Below are 19,252 nucleotides of genomic sequence, written 5' to 3'. Positions count from 1 at the left end.
ACATCACTGTTGATGTTAACTTTGATCACTGAGGTAGTGTTAGTCAGATTTTCCACTGTAAAGTTATTCTTTTTTTCCCCTTCCAGGTGATTAAGTACACACTCAAGGAGACAGGAGTTAGTATCCCACAGCCTTGAGGCAGTAGTATCTACATAATTTATTTAGAATTCTTCTGCATGGGAGAATTGTCTCATATATTCTACACCATTATGGACTCATGGATATTTATTTTATGCTTTAGTTTATAATCCAATGCTGCTTTATTTCTTCTGTTGCTCAAAGTTTTCCAACTTTGGCCATTGGGAATACTTTTACCTGGCTCCTGTATCCCTTTGACATATCCCCGTTATTTTAAGCACTTCCCTACCTTCTAGCATTACAAAACGCTCCATGTCCATCTTGTTTATTTACTATCCCTGTCTTAGAATCAACCATTTCTCCAAATAGCCTCAGTTCCTTTTACTGGGGAAGGGAATTACAATCAAAATATGGCCTTTAAGTGAAATGTTTTTTAGCAAAAAACAGTCAAAACAATTTTGAGAAAAGACAAGGTAGGAAAACTGACATTAACTTCAATACTTACCATACAGTCACAATCATCAAGATAAATGAAGATAGATACTTGGATCAATGGAACAGGATAGTGTATTTAGAAATAAATCCACACATAAGTGATCAATTGATTTTTAACAAAAGTGCCACAATATTTCCATAGAAGAATAGTGTTTCCAAACAGTGGAGCTGGAATACTTATATATTAATGTGCCAAAATTAAAAAAAAGGAGCACCAATACTTTGCACCATATACAAAAATTAACTTGAAATGGAGTATAGAATTCAATGTAAACTTAAAGCTTCAAGAAGAATGTGTATGAGAAAAACTTTCAAGCTCCTGTTAATTAAAGTTTTCTTAGGACACAAAAAACATAAATCATGAATGAAAAAATTGATTAATTACACTTTATCAAATTATGAAACTCTCTTCTAAACTTCTAAAATCTTCTTCTAAGTACAATGTTAAGAAAATGAAAGCTCAGAATGAAAGACTGGAAGACAATATTTATAAAACATATGTCTGATTAAATACTGGTACCCAGAATATAGAAACAACTCTCATAACTCAATAATCAGTAAACAACCCAATAAAAATAGGCAAAATATTTGAATCCATGCTCTATCTGTCGGTGTCGCAATCCAATGTACACATCAGGACAGATGCAGAGAGGGCTGATGGCCACTCTTAGTTTATTATAACCAGCGTTTCAATATATACATAGCTTACAACTGTTAAACATACACAGGTGTTCTGGACAATGTAATTAGCGAATGCCAAGAATTCTTAGTGATTTCTCGAGGAGCCCTCCCTTGGCCTCTGTTTTGATATTATCATGTTATTGCTGTGCTCGTATATTTTATCTCGGAGCATGCAAGTCCTCCTAGGCAACGGCCCCTCCTGCTCCCGATATCATCTGTGCCCCTGGCCGACCAATGCCTCGCTTAGGTTGCCTCCCCCTGGAGGTCTTACCCGTCATTGGCTAACTGGCCTTCTCACCTCTGGGTCACAGTTTGTTGGCAAGCCTTTTCCAGTGATTATGAACCCTGCCTGCGTCAGGAGCGGCTACCCTATCATAGGAGACTTATGGTTGACAAAAAAACCACATGGAAAGATGGTAAACATCATTGATTTATAAGGGAACTGCAAGTTAAAATCAAGTACACTATACCTTTATTAAAATGGTTTTAAAGACTGACAATATTAAATGTTGGAAGAAACTTGCATACACTGCTGATTTAATGCAAAATGGTACAGCCACTGCAGAGCAGTTTGATACTTTACCTACTGATATGAAAACTCAGAAGTTTGGACTTGCCAGAGAGCACGTAGCTATTAGTTGTGGCGCAGGTCTTAAAATCAGATCTGATTCAAGATACTATTCTCTTTGTCATACAATATTGTCCTCCTAAAAAGTAAGAAATTAAGCAGAAATATATACACATTTCCTACATAATAATGACTTTAATTACTGTCGGCATTAATTTTGACCACAAATGTGCATGATAGTGACTGAAGTTTGCAGGAATACTTACTAAATCTGTGTGAGTTGCAGAAAGAATATATACAGAACTCTGCTTCCTACTGCTCATAGGAAGCACTGATACTCTCTTAACCAACCAGTGCTCATGTCTGTTGTGATTTGGCAGTAGTCATGTGAAAGGAGCAGAAATGGTAGGTCTGAGGTACCTCATTCTGATGCGCCCAACATCCAAGCCTCATCTCAGTCAGAGACTACAAATACATACAGCCTATAGAAACAGTGAAGATATTCTGAAATGAGAGAGAAACTCCAGAACTTCCAAAGGTGTGGGCTTTTATGAAGAAAAATTATCATATTTGTCTTTTGTTTTGTTGTTCTCGATAGGTAGCAAGATGAGCCATTTTCTTCTCACAAATATAGTACATGAATCTGGAACAGTCAGAAGCAGCCATCCTTGTTGCTGTTAGACTGCCACAGTTTCCATTCTTTGATTCATTCCAATCACTTAACATAAAATAAAAACATATAAATGATGTAAAATATACATTTACTAATGCAGACATAATAAGAGGTATCGGTCCAAAGTCAAGGTGGTATATTTTTTCTTTCCTTATAGAAACTATCCTTTGGTGCCCTAGGCTTTCCTAAAGCATACCGTATGAGGAATATAGGCATGAAGTCAAAAAGCCTCCCCCTCTCCATGTACTCATTTTCTGGACTGAAGTCCTTTGGATGTGTGTGTGTGCGCGCGCGTGTGTGTGTGTGTGTGTACATATATATCCTATATACGTATGTGCACATTTTTTTCCTATATACCTTCAGGAATATAAACAAGTATCTGTGGTTATAGAGCTTATTAGTGTCTATTCTTGAGACTTACACATTGAGCAAAGGTGGTGAGTTATCCTCCCATGTCCAAGAGCTCCTGGTTCCTTTACGGGACAGTCCAATCCAAGAGAAATAGGACAGCTGACTTTGAATGAAATGCTGTAATAAAAGGAACATACTCTGAGTAAAAATCGTCTTAGGTTTCTAAAATGAACTAATAACCTCATTAAGGTTATTTTTATTATTGTGAATAACACAAAGTATAAAGATCAACTTCATCCTGATTCTATTTAAATTAAAAAGTAATAGGATCACGGTTATTGATATTTTAGTAAATACGGAGGCATAAATGAGACAAAATAACACTCTCTTAGTTTAGCTATTTACATTTAGGACTGAAATCTCTTAATTTCCTTTCACAACCTGTCTGTAGCTCAAAGATGAGTTCTAAGCAGAGCCTGATTTATGCTTTGGGGTCCAGGTGTGATAGCTATGAGATTTATACTAATGTTGCTTTATATATTTTTTTTCCACAAGTGCTGTGTTTATTTCTTGTGAAGTGGGCATCCTGAGTAAGTAGTCCTTGCCCATCAGATGAGGTGTTTAAATAGCTGGCTAGAAATTTCTTGATAAGTATCGAACTAACTGATATTCATCTTGTACTTTAATTTTTGCAAAGCATATAAACATATATTGCCTCACTTGATCTTCCCAAATATATTGGAAAGAAAATATAGCCAGTTCTATTACCTACTCTCCACCTTTTCCACGTGAGGAAACTGATGCTCTAGTTGGTTTAGCCACACAAAATAACATGTGAAAGGGAGTTAAATCGAAGTTTTTCTGACTGTAGATTCTATTTTTCCCTATTTTGCTTTAATTTTCACCTTTAGTTTTAATTTTCTTTTTATTGCCTACTCCTTTGAGTAGATTATGAAAGCTTAGACTCTCTACCCAGAAAAAAAATACATGTATGCATCTAAAAATTAAAGTTGGCATTCAAACTCAGAGTTTTCATAGATGGCTTTATTTCTTAATGAAAATAATCCTGTAGGAAAGATTAGGACTTGTAGACTCTGAAATTCATTCCTGGTCCCTCTGTTTATCCATAGACCCCAGGTTAAGATTTTTTATGTCAAAAGCTGCATTATCAGTGAATCAATCAATAAAAGGATTATTGAATATGACATCTTTTATAATGTTATTCTGAAATTCTATTAGTCTATGAAAAGGCTGAGGGTAAACAAGTTAAGGTACAGACACTCATAGGAGAAGCTAACAGTTCAATGGGCTTACACCTCTCATCTCTTTTCTTATGTTTCTATTATAATTCTGATTGGTATGAGTATAGTTACGTCAATATTCCAGAAAAATCTCATAACTATCCATATAAATCATATAGTTCTTATCTATGGAGATTATAAAGGATTTTCTCATTAAAATGTGAATATTGATTTACTTTGAGCAGAGACAGATTTTACATTTGCACCCATATCTGGCTACTTTTAGATATATTTTCATATAAGATCTTTACCTTGTCTGTAAACAAAATAGGATTTTTAATAAATTTATCCTATCAACAACAATTGCAATTTCCTTTTTTTAACTGAGATATAATTTACATATAAGATTATATTAGTTTCTAATGTACAACATAATGATTCAGTATTTGTGTATATTGCAACATGATCACCAGCCATTACCATACATGCAATTTTCTATTGGAATAAAAAGGAGGTTAATTCAGGCTCTACAAATATCTTCTTTCTGGATTTAAATTTTGCTTAGTTTTCTTCATGGTTTTCAAGTTCATATTTTTTTAATAGCTATTTCCTGGTTTCCTAGAAAGCAAAGTAAATGGATAATTGAACTAGTACAGAAAACTGAGTGATTCTTAATGTCTATTAATCTATCTTTGAGAGGATGTTAAAAGATTACCGTTAACCTGAAATGTTAGGATATATTAATTTTTTGCAGGAATAGCAGTAAATTATTTCTATATTCAAAGCATGACATAACGGTAAGGATTATGAAATATTTAGTTCAGTTTTCTTTGGAAGCTAGTATGAGTTAAAAGTAAATATAAATTGGAATTAATTGATCTTCAATTTTAAATTCAGAGAATTTTTCCTCTTATTTCAAGCTCAGTGGTAATGTTGTATTTCCTGATTTTGTTTAGAGGCATAATAACTTTACTCAGAGATGCTGAAGCTGTTTCTATAAATTCTCCATATAAGATACATAATTTTCCTGGACAAACTATGATATATTTTCATGATAATTTTTTTCTAATTGCTTTATGTTTGACTTTACATTTGCTATACTGCAGAAATTCTAATTGTGGCTGGATTAGATGAACTAAGTAAAATTCTAATTTCATTTCTACCAGTATTTCTCACTTTAACATAACCACTCTTTGGATCTGTGTCAACTTACAACTGCAAATATGCCCAAACACTCAAATATTGTTAAGCATTAAGATTTAGCTAACAACTAGACAAATATGGGGTGAGACGGAAACCAGAAAATATACATCACCAGCTCTTTCTCATCTTCTATCTTAAGAAGAGTGGAGTCCATTTTCTTGCAAACCTTCTTACTCTCTTCGAAGTTCTTCAAATCATGTGAAAAATGATAACATTTCTTTCCACAACATGACCATTTAGTTTCACATGTGCTACTTTCACTTCCTTGAAAACAAAAGACATTCCCCACAGACCACTCAGTGCGTATCCTGAGAGCAATGCTGTGGGACTGAGATTGATGAATCCTGCATAGTTCTTCTCATTTACTTTACGAGACTGATGGGCTTCCTTTGTGGTTTCTGAAAAGACCCTTGATCTGCGAAGAGGGTCAGATTTATATCTCTCCAAATCTATGCACAATATTATTAAAAATTTCTAACAAGATTGATACATGCCCTCACAACCTCTATTTTTTTTTTTTTTTTAAGATTGGTACCTGAGCTAACAACTGTTGCCAATCTTCCTTTTTTTTTTCTGCTTTATCTTCCCAACCCTCCCCCCCGACACATAGTTGTATATCTTAGTTGCAGGTCCTTCTAGTTTTGGCATGTGGGACGCTGCCCCGATGTGACCTGGCGAGCAGTGCCATTTCCGCGCCCAGGATCCCAAGCAGCGAAACCCTGGGCCACCACAGCAGAAGAGGCGAACGCAATTGCTCAGCCATGGGGCGGCCCCTGCAATCTCTATTAAAAAGACTTCACAATGGGAAGCAGCTTCTTAGTATTCTCCAGATTGAGTAAAATCTATAGTTATAAAGCAGATCTTAAGTTAATACCTTATTTACAAACTCATACTAACGGGTATAATAATGATTAGAGAATATGATAAAGGAGATCTGGGGTTTTTGAGAAAAAGTATCGTTTTGAGAAATGGTGATATAAAAGGATATAACCACACATACAGAAATATCTAACCTCTGAGAAAGTCTGAGTTTTTTTTTAATTAAGTAAGAAAAAATGTAGGACTCCGTGATTAGTCTATTAGAAAAAAGCAATTTGAGCAGGATATGTGGAGATAGAGGGAAACAGAGAAGAGGTAAATTGGTCTCAGTCTTCAATCCATATCTGCATACCTCTGTTAAGAGGTTCCTCTTTGACTGCCGTGTTTTTAAATGTGGAATTGTCTTCTTGTGTTACATTGTCCCATGGAGTATTCTTTGGTAGGTCCGTCTGACGACCCTGGAAAACTTTACTCTACAGTATTAACTTGAGGAAAACGTAACATGGAACTGAATGAAAGGCAGTATTTTAACTTACAATACATCAGTTACTGTTGAGGAGTAGGAACCATTTTTATTCTGGTGCTTTTTAAGCATCTTTTTCTGCATACGATTTCCACACTTGTTGAAAATACATTAATTAATGACAAGACATTTTCCTAGATCTTGATGATACATCAGTGAAAACTGGAAGGCTTCTGTCCTCAAGAAACTCACTCATTGTAATGTGGAGAGTATGGAATTAGAGTATTACATGACGAGTGATATAACAATGGTAATCGAGAGTCACTATTAGAACTCAGAAGAGGGTAAACCTATTTAATGTAAGTTCTGGAATAGTGTGACGAGTCAGCAAGATTTCACATAGTAGTGTTGATCTTAAATTTACTTTTTGTTTATGGATGAGAAAGAGGTAGGAAAGTAAAAAGAACAGACAGTAAAATTCTAGATTTCTGCAACCAGTTTTCCAAAATAGTAAAATAGAGAGCCCATGACATATTAGCATAGTCCAAAGTTAGTCAGTATATCCAGAAGTTAGGTTGTGTAAAATGGATGTTAGGGAGATAAGGCTGTAAATGAAAACAAAATTAATGTAATTTAAAAAACCTTACATATTTGCTAAAGTATTTGAATTTCAAGATAAGGCCTGCAGTCTCCACATTTTTAGTTTCCACACCAATACACATGAGAAATATCAGTAATATTCAACATTCTGCTAGTGATTGTAATGGGCTTAACCGTTATAAAGTCTGCTTCACTACCCAAAACTTGTTATCCTTAAAGAAGCATTGATATGGAGATTGTTCAGCTTTCCAAAGCTACTCAACAGTAAAGCCAAATGATCAGACTCTAAACATCACTTCATTGCTAGGCAGAGCATGAAGAGAAGTGCAAAGATACTGGAATCATGAAGAATAATTCAGAGGCACAATTCCTTTCCTGAGATCTTGTCTATGCTGCAATCCTACAGCTACAACATTGCTGGCTATATACTTGGATATTAACAGTCACTTCAAACTCAAAAGATTTTATACAGCTCAATGTTTTTTTATAAAACAGTATAATATTCATTGGATTTTTCTATCTTTTCATTTAAGCCACCACAATCTACATAAGAGGACCCCAAAATTTGGATTTAAAATTTGATTTATCCTTCTCCCTTACCTCTCACAGCTAATCAGGCATAAAATCATCATTTATTTCTCCATAAATATCCATAGTTCTTCCCAGTTATCCATTTACATTTCTTCCTTAGGTAAATAGTAGTCTTATTTTTTGTATGATAAACATTTTCTGAATGGTTCAATTATTAATCTACCTATGAGAAATGTTACTATTCTTCTGCAGAAGTCTATTATAAAAATTTCCATAAATGGTTAGTAGGTTTAGTTTTTATTGTTTTTGTGTTTTGATTATAAAATGGTAAAAGCAGTATTTGAGTGCTTACAATGTGACACAAATTGTTCTTAATACTTTACTATATGAATTATGTAATATTTGCAATAACATAGAATGTTGTTCCTAGATACATGATAAAAATATCTTAATTTATTAATTTTTTCGATGAATTTTTTATTGTGATTAGCCATGTATCTCCCAGTTTTTTTTATTATTACAAGAAAATAATTTTCTATTAGGGTCCCTTAAAATGTTGATGATGAATGCTTATATCTTTAAGTTAATATCACATTTATCAGAACGTGTCCTTTAAAGAGAATAGTTCATGGCTTATATGTAATATATTACTTATTTTTAAGAAGAAATACATATATTTTAACAAGTATATAAATCATTTTTAAAATTAAAGAAAGCCCCTTTTAAAACTTAAACTCTTACTAAGCACTGCTTTGTAAATTCCAGTCTTTTATGTACCATATGATAATTTTTCCTATACTTGCCCTCCCTCATTTCATATAATTATTTAGGCAATATTTTACATCAACTCTTTTTTGACTTAAAGAAAAAATTTCTATCATGACCACAAATTAAGCTATTTTTTACCATAATGAATTACAAGTAACCTGTAACTATTAGAAAATAAATTACATCAATCTATCTCCTAAGCTCTTCAATTTAAGGCTGAATGCACCACATTTTTTAAACAGATAGAACTATAATCTATTTAATAAATTACAGTGTTTAAAAAAATTAAATAAAAACTAATATTGGCATGAAGTTCATCCTCTTCAAGCCTGAAGAGAAAAAAAAAGAAAAAATATATTACATGGAAATTCTTTTATGTATGCACTAATTAATGGGGAATAATAGGCTGGAATTATGACAGTGCCTTGAGGCACTCTGATTATAGAACTTGAGTAGTCCTAAGGTTGTTCTTTGCCTTCTTCTCTCTTTGAGGTAAGATCCGAATGAATCTCACACAAATACTGCAGAACCACTTGTCTCAGAGTTGATGTAACATGTCAGATGTAAGACTGAGAGCTGCAAAATATATTTCAATCCAGAAAATGTTAAATAAGCATCCATTATGTGTAAGATATCATGAAAAGTGTTGTGGCTAGGGAAAATACAGATTTTAACTTCTAAAGAGCATATTAAAAATACACAAAGCAGAGTGCCCCTTCCAGAATGGTGGCATGATAAGCTCAGTGGAACTGCTCCTCAGAAAAATAACCACAACTGATAAAACAACCATTATAAAAAAATCAACCTTTTAAAGTCCTTGGAACTCGTCTTACAGGCATATGCGAAATTAGGAAACATTGATTCAGGAAAATATGCTAAATCTTGATAAGAACAGTGAGCATCTGTGGCACTTGAGCCATGACCTGTTCGCCTCTCCCCCCCTGAGCTCAGCATTATGGATGATCCACTATCAGTGAGTGTGGCCAGGAGGAATAGGCTCCTTCTCTGCCCAGCCTCCAGTCTATAGTATCTCTACATAGATATCATAGTCTGAGGCTATGGTATCTCTCCTGGATGGACAGGCCACAGATAGTTCTTATCCTTCTCAGCTCCATATCTCACAGGCTAAATTCCAGACAAATGTGGCTATGAGATTGGGGTTCCTTTCCTCCAGCCAGTCCATACTTACAAAGTAGAGATACTCCCCCAGCTGAAGCAGACCAAGAATATGGCAATGTTGGTTGGCTCTCTTCACAGTTCATTATTGGGAGAAGATTTCTGCCCAGAAGAGGCAAGTCAAGAAGACCAGAGGTTCCCATCCCTCCACCCAGGACCTGGCTCATAAAGCAAGGGTATTACTCAGAGAAGTGGGATACTGGCCCTGCTCCCAGTTCCCAAGAGTAGCTCACAGATTTTTTCCAGGGAAAAAGGAAAATGCCATAAGAATATAGAGCTCCAAATCTTTCCCCAAAGGAACTGACTTTATTTGACCAGAGAGTTCAAGCCTAAGGATGCTCCTGAAAACAATGGAGATTGAGCAGGGGACCGGTAAGCAATTAAGAGGAGGTGTGTAGCTCCGTGAAAGCAATAATCCTAAATGTAGGTCAGTCAGTTTACTAGAGAACCAAGGAAAGAGATTGCTAAGAAAAGCCTTCTTGGGGTCAGTACAAATGTCAAAGATTTGCCTAAAAAACTACCTTGATAAAGGATGCGTATGAAATTGGATTAGGCTGTGGACAAGTTTATTCCCTAGGACACTGTCAAAAATGAGCAATCAGCCAGCAATTAGTAGGGTCTAACACATGGGTGTGATACCAACTGAGGCAGATGTCTTAAAAGAGATCAGGGAAAAAGACAGCCAAAAAAAATCGTGCTAAAATCATTGTCATCTCTGGGTGACTGTGCACATGCCCAAGGCTGTATCTTCTCTTGAAAGACTGAATGCTTTCTTCCTAAGATCAGGAACAAAATGAAGATGTGCACTTTCATCTCTTCTGTTCAACATCACACTTGAGGTTCTAGTTAGTTAGATTATTCAAGAATATGATGTAAAATTATCCAGATTAGAAATAGAAGTAAAACTATATTTATAGATGACATGATATTGTGTGTAGAAAATCTGAAGCAATCCACTGAAAACCTACTTGAACTAATGAACAAATTCCTCAAGCTTGCATGGTATAAGAGGCAAATGCAGAAATCAACTGTATTTCTATATACAAGCAATAAACAATCTGAAATTAGAATTTTAAAAATTCCATTTATAATAGCAGCAAAAACAATAAAATACTCAGGAATAAATTTAACAAGAGTAAAACATATGCTCTAAAAACTAAAAAACATTGCAGAAAAATTAAAGACCTCAATATAGTCATGCACAGCATAACAATGTTTTGATCAACAATGGATTGCATACACAATGGTGGTCCCATAAGATTAGTACCATATGGCCTACATGTGTAGTAAGCTATACCATCTAGGTTTGTGTAAGTATGCACAAATGGTGTTCGCACAGTGATCAAATTGCCTAACAGCACATTTCTCAGAACATATTGCTGTTGTTAAGCTATGCATGACTGTAAATGAAAAAATACCCCATATTTAAATTTCATCACATATGAAAAATTAACTCAAAATGGATCAAACATACAAATGTAAGAGCTAAATCTATAAAATTCTCAGAAGATAACATAGGCATAAATTCTTGCGATCCCAGATTAGTTAATTGTTTCTTACATATGACACCTAAACCACAAGCAACCAAAGCAAAAATAGATAAATTGGACTTCATCAAAATTAAAAACTTTTGTGCATCAAAGGTTACTATCAAGAGAGTTAGAAGATAACTCAAATGATGGGAGAAAATGTTTGCAAATCATATATATGATAAGGGATTAATATATAGATTAATTATATCCACACAATGAAATATTTTTTGGCAATAAGAAAAGAATACTGTACTGATATATTACATCAGGAATAAACCTTGAAACGTCATGTTAAGTGAAAGAAGCCAGTAGTAAAAGACCATACGTTATATAATTCAATTTTTATGAAATGTCCAGCACAGGAAAATCTATAAGGCAGAAAATAGATGAGTGGTTGTTTCAGGCTGGCAAATTTGGAGGGAAATGGGAAGCAACCACTGATGAGTATGGTGTGTCTCTTTGAGATAATGAAAATGTTCTATTATTGATTATAGTTATGGTTGTACAACGCTGAATACACTAGAAGCCTTTGAATTTTACATTGTGAATCAGCGTTTTCTATGGTAGGAGAATTATATTTCAATAAAGGTGATATATATATATATATATATACACACATACATACAAACATACATACATACATACATACACATACACACACAATTCAAAGAGTTTGGTTTGCAAACCAGAAGCTTGGAGCCAAGGCTCAGCTGTGTCATTAAACGAGATGGTGTTCTTTTAAAAAATATACACAGAGAACTCTAAACACTCAACTGACTGCAGCTGACTGTAACTTCCTTTGATACAAGACTTGTTAGGTACTAATTTATTTTTGAATCACCTGCAGTGTCTAACGTGAAGTGAAAATGATCTAGAGCAGTAGCTCTCAACTGGGGCCAATTTTACCCTCCAGGGGACATTGGCAATATCTGGAGACATTTTGGATATAATGACAATGCTCCAGCGAGCAGAGGGTAGGGGTGCTGCTAAATATCCTATGAAGCACACAGGACAGCATCTCCAGAAAACAATTATCCCACTGAAGTGGCAATAGTGCTGAGATTTAGAAACCATGATCTAGGGGAAAAAATTGGGGGATGAAAATAATAAAACTTCATAGAGTGGGTTTTAGAAAGAGAGAACTGACATCTGGTTAGGGAATTAGAAAATATCTCACGGTGGATTTAGAAAAATAATCCATGTCCTATAAGATGGGTCTTGAGGGATAGGTACAATTTCCATAGGCATGGACAGGCTAGATGAGGAAGGCTGTCCAGATGAAGGGAACAGAATAAACAAGCATTTTAGACTAGAGAAACTTAGAGAAAATGCAGGGAACAGAAAATGATCTAGAATTATTATTATTATTTTTTTTGAGGATGACTAGCCCTGAGCTAACTGCTGCCAATCCTCTTCTTTTTGCTGAGGAATCCTAGCCCTTGGCTAACATCTGTGCTCACGTTCCTCTACTTTATATGTGGGACACCTACCACAGCATGGTGTGCCAAGCAGTGCCATGTCCGCACTAGCATCCGAACCGGCAAACCCGGGACGGCCAAAGTGGAAGGTGAAAACTTAACTGCTGCACCACCGGGCTGGCCCCTGATCTAAAATTATTGAAGCCGATTGGGACACAGGGAGTAAAGTTTAAAATTATTTGGTCGAAATGAGATGATGATCCATGAACTCAAATATGAAAGTGGGGGAATTTTAACATAATTCAGTAGAGCACGAAAATTCGTTAATGCTTTCTCAGTATTTTGATGGCATGATCAGAGATATATTTGAGAAGTTTATTTGGCAATTTCATAGGATTTTTAAAGTCTGTTGACTTTAGGATAAATTAAGAGACTCCTGTAATAGTACAGGAGAAGAGTATTGTGGGCTTATATTAGACGTTTATGACAATAAACAATTAAAAAAGTACATTTGAGCTGCAGAATGGAGGTCTGAAGGTAGAACCAAAAGGACTTGACAGCTCATTGAAAGACAGTGTCAGAGGAGAGAGAAAACGATCACATAGCATTATCTACCATCAATAAAACCTTAAATATAGACTTTCCTGGAAATATCCTGAATATGATTAGGCTTTATAAGTAAAGAAGACATGGGAAGCTTTTGAGGAACTTGGTAAATGGTGAAGTGATTACATTAATGGTGAAGGTGGAGGGGTTTCCTGGGTAGAACTGGAGATCATAGCTCTGGAAGTAGTAGGAAAGGAAGACCAATAAAAATAGCAATTCCTAAAGGAGAAGATCTTTGGTTCAGGCCACAGATCTTGTTTAACTTACCCCTATATCCCAAGACTCCAGTTGTTAAAAGAAGACAAACACAAAAGATTCCAAGAATCACTACAGTGAGACACCAGGCAAGTGGAACCGAAGACCCTGCCCAGAGAGAAAGAGAGAATGAGAAGATCAGCAGAGAAAAGACTAAATTAAAGAGCAGGATTTAGAGGGAGACTTTCCCATAAATTCAAGACTCTAACTCTTGAATGTCTTCAAATTTAAAATTATGAATTGAAAGGGATACTGACCGATTTGAAACAGTGAACTGAGAGTTAGCTGCCTAGGTTCTGCTCTCTATTCTGTTACCACGTATCTCTTAGGGAAGTCACTTATTCATCTCAATGAGTTACGAATACAAAGTGGAATATTAGGTATATGAATTTGGTTTTAAAAATGTGAATATACTTCTAAATATATTTGTATAAATCACTTTTATTGACCCACAATCAAAAGCTATTATTTTGTAAATATCGTATGCTTGCATACATCTATAAACATCCACAATATTCTCATTGGAGCCTCACTACTGTTCTTCAACATTGGGAATAGCCACAGATATTGCACAGAATAAATTATAAACACAAATATGTATCAAATAATGTTAATCAAATAATGTTTCTTGATACTTCATAGAATGAGTAAATAGTGACATCAGGAGATTCACAATTGTTTAAAAACAAACTGAAAAGAAATAATTTTCCTGCTTGACTTTCTCAGTTATGAATCTATGTATATAGCACCCAAGTTACATTAATTCTCTGGAATATACTAAACATGGGTATTTCATTTTCAACACTGCTTTTCCGTTTATCTTACTTTACTTGAATCACATACACATAGGCTCAGCAAACGAAGGACAGGGAAGCTAGGTCCTTTGCATAAATTCTACCTTTTGCTTTAGATGGTTCAGTTCTCGTTATCTTTGTCGGATTGGAGTTCAAAGTACATGTTTTCACTTCTGAGTAAATAAGCTGCTCTTTTATCTCTGGAGATTAAAACAGAGATGCAGTTACCATTTCATGTTCATACCATTTATCAGAAAGCATTTAGGTTATGAATTTGCACAAAGAGAGTTGGCAGAATAAGATATTTTCCAAATCAAGGAGATCTATGTAATGGTTTTATTCTTATTATGTAAAGTCCATCAGGCGAATATTTTAAACGACAAAATCTTGAAAATAAATTATAATGTTTCATTTGCCAATTATAATGAAATTCTTTGGAGAAATTATTTGACAAGGAGCAGAAAATAATATCGGGATTCAGTAGGGACTGGGAAAAAATTACTCACTTTCTTTTTGCATCTGCTTCTTGGAAGGATGATGTTTCACCTCTGCATATGTTATATGTTTTGCATTCATCTCTGAAAAATTTCAAAAGACACACAAATTAAAAATTTTTTTAAAAAAACTAAGTTTTCAGGGGCCAGCCCAGTGGTACAATGGTTAAGTTCACACGTTCCGTATTGGTGGCCCAGGGTTCACCTGTTTGGATCCCGGGTGCGGACCTACACACTGCTTGTTGAGCCTACTGTGACAGGCATCCCACATATAAAGTAGAGGAAGATGGGCACAGATATTAGCTCAGGGCCAGTCTTCCTCAGCAAAAAAGAGGAGGACTGGCTGCATATGTTAGCTCAGGGCTAATCTTCCTCAAAAAAAAACAAAACTAAGTTTTCAGCTTCTATCTTTTCTGAGTTCTCAGTATATTATTGAAATCAGTTTTTCGTGCCAAATAACTACTGATATATGATTTTGCTTTGCAATTTTCTTCCAGGAAATAGTTTTGCCTCAGATCATTTTCTTTCCCATTGTTGAAATTATCAGTTATCAACATTCTCTTTAGTTGCTGGGTATCAGCATTCCACTTACTACCTGGAGTTCTCCAAATGTGGTATTTAATTCTAAAAGGGTAACAATGCTATGATCTATGAAATATTTATAATACACTTAAAATTTTTCTTTATCCAGAAAAAGACAGGAAAAATTTTGTGAATCAGCAGAGATAAATAGTGTTACATAATGGGTTATCTAAAATTTCTCTTTCATGAGCTCTCCTGATATTTTTTCTATTTGTCTTTACTCTTTTTTCTTTTTTTTTCACTAAAGACAATTCGCTTCTCATAATCTTATAAGGGATTGTTGCTACCTCTTTCAACATGTTGTTTAAAATGAATACCCTGCAATTAGGCCTTAAATTGGCTTCATTGTACTCCTGTGGGATGTGTTGTGTTATGCCCATAATATTTGAAGGCGTAAGTTAAAAGCAACCAATTTTACCTGAAAACTTTTGAAAAGTTAATTAATTTGTTTCAGGTACTTTAAATGTTAGTTTTATAATCAAAGAAATTTATATTGAATAGAATTCTGATTACATAAAAAGGTCTTAATCTCAATAGTTTGCTAGTGTATCATCAAGTTAAACAGTTTTTAGATATTTTTATCTCCGCAGAGAATTAAGCTCCATTGCTATCTTTTAGAATGTGATTAAAAACATACTTGCCTCTGTTTGTTCATAATATTTATTTATAAATTTTAAAAAAGATAACATGATTGTACAGAAATACATTACGATGCCTTTAAAAATCCTTTATGCAGTCTGGAATATATCAGGAATATGACATAAATAAGCAAGGCCTAGATGTGTATGTGAAATAGGGATATTAATATAGAGACAAGAAAAAATAATCATTGATTAAATAATTATTTAATTACTCAGATTCTGCCCTCAATGATGTGAACCTTTGCTCTACTACCTCATTGGTTAATCAAAGAGATATATTGAAATATTCCTAGTAAAACTATCAATTAAATTCAATCGTAAATCATTGAAAATTATAGGAGGTAATTCAACTTGTAAAATGATTTTCAAACCTGAATTCATCAGCTCATTTGCCTGCAAGATTAAATTTATAAGACTGTCTTTAAAAATCTTTACTCTTTGTGCTCTGTACCCAATTGAGTAATAACTATGAGATGGGCTGAGAGCGATAACTAAGATATAGCTGGTGATACCTGTGTGAGTTCAGTAGAGTTCCTGTTGGCAATGGAGTCTGGTCCAAATAGAAGAAGTAAGTCTCAGTAGGCAGATGGAATAGATGTGTGTGAGCTGGAACACAACTCGATTCTTCTGGGCTCTGTATCTCATCTGTTCTTGTTATTCAAGAGGCCTCAGTATTTGTCAGCTACTCGTGAAGATGTGAGAAAGCAGCTCATAGTTCAGCTTCAGGCTTCATTGTTTGCATCTTTTACTGTGGAGGTAGGTAATTTTTTAACAGAGGAGATGACTGGGCAAAATAATTTAAAGGGCCATGCCCATTTTGCACAGAATCCAAACATTGCACATTAAAAAAAAAAAGAAAAGACCATCTTCACCACTATGACCACCACGACTAAATACTAACATTCTAAATATAATCCATATAACAGACACTAATGTTTTGGGTTCTAAACAGAAGCTATACTAATGAGATACTTAAATCCATCTTCTAAACTACACTAGTATTAGGTAAGTGAAAATACATGAATGCTATTTGTCCATCATTCCCACATTTATCTGAAGGAAATTTTGAATAATAAAGTTTTAAGGTCTTAAGGTTTATTAGGTTGAGAGTCACTCAATCCCTGTTTGCTTTAAAAAACATCTAAATTCAATTACTGTATTCTTCGAAACACTTTTTTTCCCACAGCATTATCCTTTTACAGTTTGTTTGCCAGTTCATCCCAGCATAAATATAGAGTATACTGGAACCAAACCTCAGGCTTTGATGATTTTCAGTTCTCTTCCCCTCCAGTCTATATTCTCATTATAAAGAACAGAAATATGTTAGCTTCCTCCTCAGTTGTCTTATGTAGCATTTCCCATAGAATAATAGTAAAGGATGAGAATGCATTTGAAATGTATGAATGTCAATTCACTAGGAAAAGATTGAAATAGCTTTATCTGCTTTTACCAGTCAATAATAATTAAAAAGCACAGTTAGTAAAGTAATGTATTTCAATTATGGATTTCATTTACACAGAAAAATTTTCGGGAGTGGCACATTTGCAAAATTTTCAATTCAGTGCTAGTATGGAGAAATGCTATCTAAAGGAAAATCTATCTTGACATAAAAACAAGTTTTCACAGAAATTTTCAAACAGAGTGTAATCAAAGGATAACCTTAGGTAGTCTCTGAAAGAGGAATGCTTATTTGTATTCTGGCTATGTGTTCTTATTGGTTCTCATTTTTGTTCTGCCCTCTCCAGCTGCTACATACCTCATCCAAAACAGCCATCTGGAAGCTCAACACTGAAGACCACTGTGATTGGAATATTAGACTCTGAAATTATTTGCTTAAGCCTTAACTTCTCACATTTGCAAGTCCATCAAATGTTTCCATTTTTTCCTAGTCACTACTTTCTTCATTTACTCAAAAAGTCAATTCTCTGACCCACTTCTGGATCATTTTTCTTTTCGTTATACCTTTTTTATAGCAATTTATCTTTTTTAATCAATGATGTACTATAACAATTGTTTTCATCATGAAACACATGTGCCCCACTATTTGTAAATATATCACTAATTATTTAATCTTTCAGATTTAATAGTTCTCTTAGTCTTCGCTATGATTATGCTTCACCTTATGAAATACCATCTCCAATTCTAAAGTATTAATTCATCCAGATTACCCAACACTTTACAAGATGTCAGCACTGTACTGCACTTTGTAGAGACTGTCTCTTTCAATCCTGAAACAATTTGAAATTTATAAAAGTTAAACATCACGTTTAAAATTATTAGGTAATAATACAAGCTAATAGGCATTAACTTTTTGTTGGCTTTTCTTTCTGTCTTGGTTTCAAGAATGCACACATGTAGATAAATATAAAAACATCCAAAACTTACAGTCCATTGAAGGGTCTGTTATTTTAGATAAGCCTCAGTTAGCCACGACTTAGCACCAAGAGGCAAAAAACAAGCTTGAAGAACTCAAAATTCAAAATATGGAAAACAGGAGAATGTGAAGAAAATATTGGCGTTGCAAACACAAAATTTATCATCTATAAAGTACATTTCTTCTTAAAAACAATCTTGGTGGTAGTACTTTTTTCAAACTATTCTTTATGTTTTTTTCTCAGATTACAAAAATTAAGAATCAGTTTATATTTTCTGACTTCTGCTATAGACTAAATATCTTGCAAGTTTATTTTACTTTCTATTATCTTTAGCATTGTAACAATAGAAGCTAATAAATTACAATATTAGTATTCAGTATTTTGCTATTTTAAAAAGAAACATTTTTACTATGTAAACAGAGTTAAAACAAAACTTTACTAAGACAATAACCACTCAATAAAACATTCAAAGGACTATAAAGTCCTCACCTTAATTCCCTTAATGTAACCTCACTTATCCCACCATAGTCAAAACCTAAAGTACTGAACATGGATAAATTACTAATAATTAATTTATTAGTAAATTTTAATAGGATTTCATCACTTTTTCCATTAATGTCTTCCTTTTTTGAGATTCAACTCAGGATACACCATGACATTTAGTCATCCTGTCTCCTCTGTTATATGACACATACAGTCTTTTCTTGTGGTCAGGTTTTACGTAAAATGCTCCTTAATTTTTGTTCTGATGTTTTCTCATGTTTAGAGCAGAGTTACAGGCTTTTAGAAAAACTATCATAATGGTGAAGAACTCTACTCATCAAATCTTATCATGGATACAAGTTATCCACGTGGCATCATTGGTGATATTAACCTTATCACTTGGCTAATTTAGTGTTTGCCAGGTT

At 34.2% G+C, this 19,252-nt stretch overlaps 1 protein-coding gene across 1 annotated transcript; it reads right to left on the bottom strand.

Moving 5' to 3' along the window:
• Positions 1-1,210: 1,210 nt before the first annotated feature.
• LOC111773919 (C-type lectin domain family 9 member A-like) lies at positions 1,211-16,721 on the bottom strand. The gene is made up of 8 exons (XM_023643117.2): positions 16,482-16,721; positions 14,759-14,830; positions 14,357-14,452; positions 13,471-13,566; positions 6,462-6,575; positions 5,403-5,554; positions 2,917-3,023; positions 1,211-2,540 (listed from the first exon to the last, which is right to left on the bottom strand). Exons 2-8 carry the CDS (start codon positions 14,826-14,828, stop codon positions 2,387-2,389), a joined length of 789 nt encoding a protein of 262 aa, XP_023498885.1. The 5' UTR covers positions 14,829-14,830; positions 16,482-16,721; the 3' UTR covers positions 1,211-2,386.
• Positions 16,722-19,252: the final 2,531 nt, after the last annotated feature.

The sequence above is a fragment of the Equus caballus genome, chromosome 6 (assembly GCF_041296265.1).
Source record: "Equus caballus isolate H_3958 breed thoroughbred chromosome 6, TB-T2T, whole genome shotgun sequence".
Taxonomy (NCBI): Eukaryota; Metazoa; Chordata; class Mammalia; order Perissodactyla; family Equidae; genus Equus; species Equus caballus.
The sequence above is the reverse complement of the archived record's forward strand: the minus strand, read 5'-3'. Positions and strand labels throughout refer to the sequence as shown.

What these genes read in the sequence shown, in the direction of transcription:
- LOC111773919 (XM_023643117.2), bottom strand. Translation starts at nt 14,828, where the DNA reads ATGAATGCAAAACATATAACATATGCAGAGGTGAAACATCATCCTTCC. An exon ending in GAAGCAGATGCAAAAAGAAA is followed by an intron (nt 14,453 to 14,758) that starts GTGAGTAATTTT and finishes TTTAATCTCCAG; the next exon opens with AGATAAAAGAGCAGCTTATT. An exon ending in TCACCACCTTTGCTCAATGT is followed by an intron (nt 2,541 to 2,916) that starts GTAAGTCTCAAG and finishes TTTTATGTTAAG; the next exon opens with TGATTGGAATGAATCAAAGA.